Below are 8,376 nucleotides of genomic sequence, written 5' to 3' on the forward strand. Positions count from 1 at the left end.
GAGTGCGATCTTGGACCAAAAAAAAAAAAAAGCTTTATTTTTAATATCCCAAACCTGAAAATAACTCAAAACAATCATTCATCCACAGGTGAATGGATCCTAAAGTTGTGTACAGTCATTCGACGCTATCCACCCAGCACACACAGAGGAATGAACCACGGACACAGAAAATGCTGAGAATGAGCCTCAAAAGAATTGTGTTCAGTGAGAGCAAAGGGAAGAAAAACAAGAGTCCAAGGGATGATCCCATTGATATGTAATTCTAGGACATGTAAATGAGAATGACAAAAGTAAACTGGTGGTAACCTGGGGATGGGGCTGGGCTGGAGAGAAAGAAAATGTCTCTTTAAGAAGACTTTCGGGAACAATGAATATGCTCACGATTTTAATTGTGACAATGGTTTTACAAATGAATAATATATATTAGAATGTGTGAGGTGTGCAGGTCTCAGGCGTTTCAGCTTCAACAAGTCCATGAGGAAAGTCCAGCCTTCAAGGTTTTGGGGTCTGCCTGAGAGCCTCTCTGAGCCCGTGGATCCCTCAGCGGAGCACAGAAGTCTGAAGGGAGAGCTGTGGCTGCTCCAGGGATGATTGCTGAGCCTCCCCCATCTGTGAGATGCAGCAGGAGGGAAAAAAAAGGTGAGGGTGAGAGTGGCTGCCCCAGTACTGGGAAAGAAGCCTTGCTATGAGAATTATGGTAACTCCCTCCAAGGGACTGACACAGCTCAGAGGACTTGGCATCCTCCGCTCCAACTCCTCATCACACAGACAAAACACTGGTGCCCAGGATTGGTGGGTAGTGTGATAGACAAGCTGCTCATTGCTGCAGAGTGAGGATGGTCGGGGGAGGAGCGTGTAGAGAGAGACTGAGCTGTCACTGCCCCTTACCCTGCAATGATGGCTCATTGCAGAACTGGCTGCTTATAAACAGGTGGTGGGCCCAGGCATTTAGCTCAGTGGCACCGAGCCTGCCTTGCAAGCACAAGGTTTTGAGTTCGATCTCCGGTATAAAAAAAAAATGGGTGGTGGTCTCAGCCCCTTCTCTACCACCAAGAGCTGGTGAGGAACACTTGGCCACAGTGATTCTGCCTCTTGCCCTGCGCCCTCTCCTGGGACCTCACCCCCTTCTCCCTCCCAGGAGAAGGCTCCATCCTGGAGTTAGAGGATGAGCTTTCTGCACCCCAGACGCTGCCCCAGGAGGCAGGAAAAGCTAGGCTCTTTGTCTCTCCCTGTGGACTGTGTGAGCTCATTCTGGTAAAAGTTTAATGCCTAGAAGTCAATTACATTTGAGAATGCTCTGATGAGTCCAACAGTGGCTTTTGCGTGGAGTCACTGGGGCTTGCAGTGACTCTCGCCCCAGTCACTGTACTGAGGGAATCTCCCTGTCCTTCCTTACAATGGAGTGGGTGGGGGCTCATCTCCACTTTCCCGTCAATTTGCTGCACATACTTTACACAGCCATCACTTCTCGGGGCCTAATTTTGGGATGAATCACACAGAAGGGCTGGCCGTGTTACTCTTGGAGGTGCCTGCTCAGCTGCTCATCCCCTGAGCCCTTGTCTCCGGGGAGCAGCTAGGGAGCAGGGACGTGCACACCATGCCAAAAGAATGTAAAGGATGCTGATGATCAAAAATTCCAACAACCAGCAGTGCTGGAAAAGGGGGAGATATTCTGGATAGCTTTCTGTTCATTTAGAGAGTAAACACATTAGAATCCACACACAAAGAATTATACCAAAGTATAGTCCAGGTTGTAGTGACCTGGCTACCTTTCCTGTGTGGCATTTGACTCCACCTGCCATCACAAATCTTTTATCAGACCACCCAGATGTGCTACAGCTGTCCTCGGGCATAGGCTAAATGGCTCAGGCAGAGCCCTGGAAATAAGAGAATGAGGGCACCTGGGTGCCTTATTCAGTGGACGTTTTACCTCGCAAGCACCCACTCATTACTTCCCATTCGGGCCCTGCCAAGCCCTGGGCTGTGCTCTGCATAATCCTAGGGTTTTCTGTCCCTGCGTCCTCCTCACACCAACTCCTTCCTCGGAAGTACCCTCCCTTTCTTGTTCTATTCCCAAGCAGCTCTAGACTTAGTCTTGGGAAGCTTCTCTGCCTAGCATCATTCCAAGTGGACTGATAAGGCACCAACCATCTCTTAAACTTGGCCTAGCCTAGCAGCAGGCAGAGAACATCTTAGATACAAGTTCTGTTCCAGAACATGGTCTTTCTGTATCATACCCCCAGGACCACACAAAGAGCACCAAATAGCAGATAGAATGCTAGTGATCCTGAAAGATTCATCCCAAGTCCCAAGGGCAGCTCTTCTGGGCCCGGGAGTCCCTCCTCATGGGACACAAGAGCCCATTTCTGCCCCAGGTTGAGCCTGATTCAGTAATGTGGAACAGTGTGCAAATCATAGGTTCTCTCTTGTCTAGACTGAACTTGCCCATCCATCTCTCTTTGGCCGTCACTCTCTGTCTTGGCTCAGAATTTTTTTTTTTCTGTCTGTTTTGGCCAGAGTTGATATTTAAAATATTAACCTCTGGTAAGGCTTGAGAACTGGTCAAACAGAACGGATGCCACTGAGTGCTGGACACAGTCCTTGAGTGGTCGAAAAGCAGGCGGTGAGGAAGTGGATTAGTTCATTCTAGCTGTTGGATCCCAGGACATGTTGAAGTGTAGGTATCAGGAGAGGAGCTAGGCAGCTTGGGTGGCCAGATAACATTCAGGGGTGCTGGTTAGAATCTGTTAACCCATGTGCGCATCTCACTCTCTGCCATCCTTTTCTTTGATCTGGGTCCAGGGCGACAGATTCTTCACAGGCTGAGTCCAGCAGTCTCCCTACACCTGAAAGGCCTTCCCTTCTTGCTGGGGTCAGTCAAGGGGAAGGGTCAAGAAGGGTATTTATTTTTGCTTCCTCCCCACTTCGGGCTACCTTTCTAGCAGTGGCTGCCTCCCTCTAATGCTACAGCTCCAGCAATGTCTTTTATTTTCTGCTGCGGCAGCCCTGTCTAGGCTCCGGGAGCACCCTCTCTCCTTTGCCTCTTCCATCCAAGGTTGGGGATGACACTTCAACATCCTTCATTTCTGGGCTGGTAGCCTCCACCATGGCCCCACTGGTATTCATGCCTGTGAGTGGTTGGTCCCTCCATATTGTACTTAACTTGTTGTGTATGATGTGCAGATTACGTTACAAAAGGCTGAGACTTCTGTCTTGGATTGTTTGGATTCTTCCTTCTGGCTTGTTTTCTCTTGGGTCCCCCATTCTGAGGGAAGAAGGCCCAGACTATAAGTCATTCTATAGAGAGCCTCAAATGCTCAAATGGCAGAACACGGAAATCTCAGCTAACAGGCAATAAGGAAGGGCAGCTTGTCAACAATGCCCTGTCCGAGCTTGAAAACACAACCTGCAGCTGCAGGCAAGTCTCAGATGACCTGGATGACTGTCACCTTGACCATAGCCTCAAGAGAGACTCTGAGCCAGAATGACAAGCCACTCCCAGATTCTCACCCTCAGAAATGGGAAAAAGAGTGAGTTGTTTGGATCAGAAAGTATTGAGGTGACTTTTGTTACACAGCAGTAGCTAATGTATACATTTCCATCTATACCTGTGTAAACAGTCCCTTCAGTTTCCTGAACCATCAGAAGTGGATCCTTCTTTTTGGCCAATGACTACAGAGGCCAGGTATTGGCCTGGAATGGAGGAAGTTTGCTGTCCAGCAGTGCTGCAGCTCTGCTGGCGTGTTCATCCCTGACCCATCACAGGGAGGTCAAGGAATCTGGAGAGGACAGAGCCCAGGGATTGAGAAGGGAATGGGACAGGAGGGTGGAGAAGATAAAGTGGGAGAGGAGAAGTGCAGCAGAGGCAGGCAGGGTAGTTAGATGGAGAAATACACTTTTCAGGCCTGAGTTAGACCCCACTAAATCAGGAGAGATATCTGACAGGATTCCACTCCCTCTGCAGTGAACTCCACCGAACTCGTCAAATGGAATCAAGGCGACTGCCAGAGAGAAGCGGTACAGGTCAGAATCGCTGGATGGGCAGTTCTTTGTGGTCATTTTGACATTATATTCAGATGGGTTTACCCTGAGACACCACATCCCAGCTCCCAGCCTCCTGGGGCAATTCTGACTGAGAAGCGGTGTGCCAGCAGTGCCCAGGCCCCACAGAGCGGACCTTGCCTGGGGGAGGCTCTCCTCCCGGCTCACAGGCTCCCTCCTCTCTGCAGTTGGCTGGCTGCAGCCAGGCATTACCACATGGTGGGGTGAGGGGGGACGCCTTTGTGAGGCCAGCAGCCTCAGGGCACCCTCTGTGAGTCACTTCCTGTTATTCTCCTCCAAGAAGTCCTGCCATTCTTTAGAGCAAAATTTGACATTTTTGCAAGACTAACATATGGGGCCTTTTGGTCAAGTAAAACCGGGGATCCTTTCTTTTATATTTACAAAGCCATTAATTGGCTTCTTTATAAAATTAGATTCCATTATAAACCCAGTTGGAGTGGGAGTGTAGCTGTATTTAGTCCAAAATATCAAGCCGTTTTAAAGGGTTCTTTTTAACAACCAAGTGCTCCACGGCAAGGAATTTGCGAGGTGGCCTCCACTTCCTTCTGCTGCTAAGAAGCAGGTGGCCTTGTCTCAGTGGCGTGGCCAGGGCCATCCTGAGTCCTGCCTGTAGCTCCTGCTTCTGTCCCCAGTGCCACCCAGCAGCACAGAAGTGCTGGACCCAGGTCCCGTGAGTCTCAGCACACACTCTGCTCCTGACCCTGCTCTTTGCCAGTTGCTGAGCTTTCAAAGGGAGCTCATCTTCTCCACTGGACCTGTCTCCTCCATCACCCATGTTGCGGGCTGAGAGCCTGGGGCCAATTACCTGAGTTGCTTCTATTTCTCTCACTTTGGAGGAAAGAGAGGAGTGCAGGGTTTCCAAACCTCAGGTGCTTCACCAGTGAGCCTACAAAACGCCAACTCCAGGGTGGGGCTTGACGGCTGAGACTCTGAGGAGTTGCTGACACTGGAGAGTGCACTATGCAGAGCGAGGCTCACAGGACAGTGGGAGGCTGAGTGGAAAGAGCTTGCCGGATGCCCACCAGGCTGCAGTAGGCTCTAGTGTACTCACCCACCTCCTGTCCCCTGGCCTCTGAGGTCCAGGCACCACCCTTCGGGAGGAGCTTCTAGGGCTCTGATGTGGGCGTGAATGACCCAGGATCTTTTCAGCATTCCTGAAATGTTTATTGTACTGTATGTATTTCTGTTAAATTTTGAAGGGTGTGGATGGGGGCACAAAGGTGTCAAAAGAGCAATCTGTTCCTCCAAGGAGCACTGCTCTGGTTCCTGGTAGAACTGACAGGAAGTCATTCAGATGCAGCCAGCAGGTGAGACTGTGACCTGGGACCCAGCCGTGCAAGCCTCTGGGTGACATCCTAGCAGGGTCCCTAGGGTCCCCTCGGGGCCAGGGTGAGATCTAAATGGGTTACCTGAGCGCTCAATGGCACAGGCATCTTTGGGGAACAAGCTGCCTCAGCATCCCCTCTGGCCTTTCTCTGGGAAAGTCTGCAACTTGCAGGTATCCTCAGCACCAAGACAGGAACGCTAAAGCCACTGTCTCCTGGGCTGCTGCAGGAGCTCAAGGAGGGCTGGCAGGTGGAGGCCAGGGTGTGCGCCTGTCACTGGGGCCCCAGTCCTTGCCACCCTCTCTTGGGGAGTACACCTGCCTCCTGTCTCAGGTCTCTTCTGTAACTGTCTACCCACCTCCGCTCAAAAAGAGCAGGTTATCCCTCCTGGGGCTGAACCTGCAGTTGTGGGAGGAGGAGGAGCCCCAGGAATAGTTATGATAAACAACCACTTATCCAAAAAAATAAGTCAGGGCTCTGCCAGGCAGGGAGGGCTCAGCTGCCTGCCTGCCCCAGTCTGTCTGTCTGTGGCCTATCTGGGCTCAGCCCAAGACTGACCTGCCGGACAGCACCATCTTCCCAGCTCTTTTCTGAGAGCCAACTTCTGCCCCTGGAGGCTGCCTTTCCTGCCCCCAGCCCATCCAGGAATGTGGGGAGAGGGCTGCATTGACAGCATCCTTCGCTCTGCTTCCTTTGACCCTCACTTCAGGGCTATGCTAACAGGACACAGACACATGGCTCTCACCCTCCAGCGTGGCTCCAGCTAACCAGAGTAGCTGATGGGTGGGTTCCGGCAGGCACAGGGCACCCTTCGGACCCTATCTCAGAAGCACAGAGATCCACCCTGCTACTCCCTCTTCTGTGCTCCACATGGGTCCAAGAGCGTACCCTGTTGTCACAGGTCCCACGTGTCACACTGGAGCCCCTTCTGATTTCCGGCCCCGCCACCCACCACACTTGGCTCAGGAATGATCGTCTGTACTGGGCTCTTTGCACATAATTAACACCAGCCAATGTATGTCTGCACCTCTGGTAGCATTCGTGCTCCTCTCCCTTGATCTTCCTCCCTTGGGGCCCCACCCTTACTCCATGGGCCAGGACAGCTGTCTGCAGGTCACCATGCTCTAAGGAAGCTGGGTCCCCTCTACCTGGGCCTCAGCGTGGTAGAGTCTGGGTGTGTGACTGCAACATAGGAAATTGCATGGTGCACCTCCCTCTTTCCTGCTGGCCGCGGCCCCTCGCTAGAGCATGGTACAACGCTGCAGAATCGACACCTGGCCCTCCTCCCAGCCCCTGCTGTGGCAGTATCGCCACTGTGGGCACACACCCTGTTCCCAGTTGGCGGTGAGGGCCCAACACAGTGGTGCACGCCCTTTGAGGAGAAGTGATGCTCCAACTACTGCGACGCTGCTTCCCCAGCTGAGTGCTAGGGTGCTGAGCTCACTGTTTTTCCCCCTGCCCTGGAAGGGCCCAGGGGCTGACACGGTGGGGAGGGGTGTGTGCGCCACCCTAGGGCTTTTAGACGTAATGCAAGTTTTTCTGTGATTGAAATGAAATGAAATTAAACTTGGTTAGCAAAACCTCATAAATGACCCAAACAGTCAGAGCGGGGAAGCTGGCCCACACTTGACAGAAAGAGAGGAACAGGAACAGACCAGGAGCAATCTTTAGTTCAGCACTGACTTGCTGTGTGACCTTGGCAAGTCCCTCCCCATCTCTGAGCCTCTGCTTCCTCACCTGTGAGACGAGGACAATGAGAGGAGCTCTACGTCCTCCCCTAGCAGTGATGTTCTGTGATCGCCCCACTCTTGGGGAGACACTCGGGGTCCCTCTGGGCCTTGTTACTTTCCAGACAGTGAAGAACGCGCCTGCTGGCCTTCCCAACTCCCTAGCTGAGCAGTGCCAGGTGCTGCACTCTGAGCGCTGGGGCCCTGAGCACCGTGCACCGTCTGGTGGAGGTAGGAGCCAGCCTCTGAGGGCAGTGGACCTCACTCCTCAGTGTCGCCCGCCTCCCACCTCTTCCTTGCCAGGCCCTAAGGTGGGACAGCATCATGGGCTTCTGCAGCTGGGCACAGACTGTGCGGCCCTTCCAGAGCAGGACAGCCAGAGTGGTGCAGGCCCCACATAGTATGGTGGCTTCCCTGGGACTACAAACGACAAAGTGCATAGGGGGCAAAGTACTCAACGCCTAAGCCTTGAAGAAGAGGTTTATTTGGGTGATTTTCCAGGGTGGAAAAGACAGAAACAGCACGGTGGAAGGGCCTGGTGGAGGACAGCTGCTTACGTGTGACAAGCAGGAAGCAGAAAAAGAAGAGAGGAGGTGGGGGCAAGAATATACCTCCCAGGTCACACCTGGACTTCACCAGGTGCCGCCTCCTAAGAGCACATTTAGCTCCTGAACTTATCAAAGAATGGATCAATCACCTGCCACACACCTGTGACTTCGAAGGGACATTTTATTTATTTTTTCCCCACTAAGTTTATTGGTACATTTTAAAACAAAGCATACAGTTACATTTATCACTGGGATCTTGTACCTTCACATGATATGTCTTGGTTCTTAGTTCTTCCCCCATACCCCCACCCTCCCTGAAGGGACATTTTTAGACCTAAACCATAACAATGTGCTCTATGAAGTTTGGCTGGGGAGAAATTTTGGGCTTGAAGTAGTAGGGAGTTTTCAGGGGAGACGGCAGAATTAGAGCACAGTAGCCTCAGGATATAAAGGGGGGCCCTGGAGAAAGATGTCTCCCTAGTCATATTACCAAGCAGGAGCCTCACCCTCCAGAGGCCATGCAGGCTGAGACGATGACAAGGCCCACAGGACCGCTGTGGGTGCCAAGCCACCCAACCTGGACAGGTCACTTGTCACAGAGGAGTCAGGAGAGGAGGACCGCAGATTTGACTCAGATGAGTTCTCCTTCCTGGAGTGATGGAGCTCCGAAAGATGCTCGGTTTAGGTCTAGAAAACGAAAGTGGTATTACTTGC

General features: G+C 52.1%; 1 protein-coding gene across 5 annotated transcripts in view; it reads left to right on the plus strand.

Moving 5' to 3' along the window:
- Positions 1-7,650, plus strand: part of Scn11a (sodium voltage-gated channel alpha subunit 11) — a 143,214-nt gene extending 135,564 nt beyond the window's left edge. For 2 of the 5 annotated variants that reach the window (XR_004518772.1, XM_033768038.1), the window contains one exon: positions 89-165. Coding sequence is in view for 2 of the 5 variants with exons in the window: in XM_033768038.1 (XP_033623929.1) it covers positions 89-92 (4 nt within the window). In the remaining 3 variants the exon portion in view is untranslated. Of the gene's footprint in view, positions 1-88 lie in introns of all 5 variants that reach the window. The other 3 variants (XM_033768041.1, XM_033768037.1, XM_033768039.1) reach the window with 2 other exon arrangements.
- The last annotated feature ends 726 nt before the right edge of the window (positions 7,651-8,376 follow it).

The sequence above is a fragment of the Fukomys damarensis genome, unplaced genomic scaffold (genome assembly GCF_012274545.1).
Source record: "Fukomys damarensis isolate Sample0158 unplaced genomic scaffold, DMR_v1.0_HiC HiC_scaffold_24, whole genome shotgun sequence".
Lineage (NCBI taxonomy): Eukaryota > Metazoa > Chordata > Mammalia > Rodentia > Bathyergidae > Fukomys > Fukomys damarensis.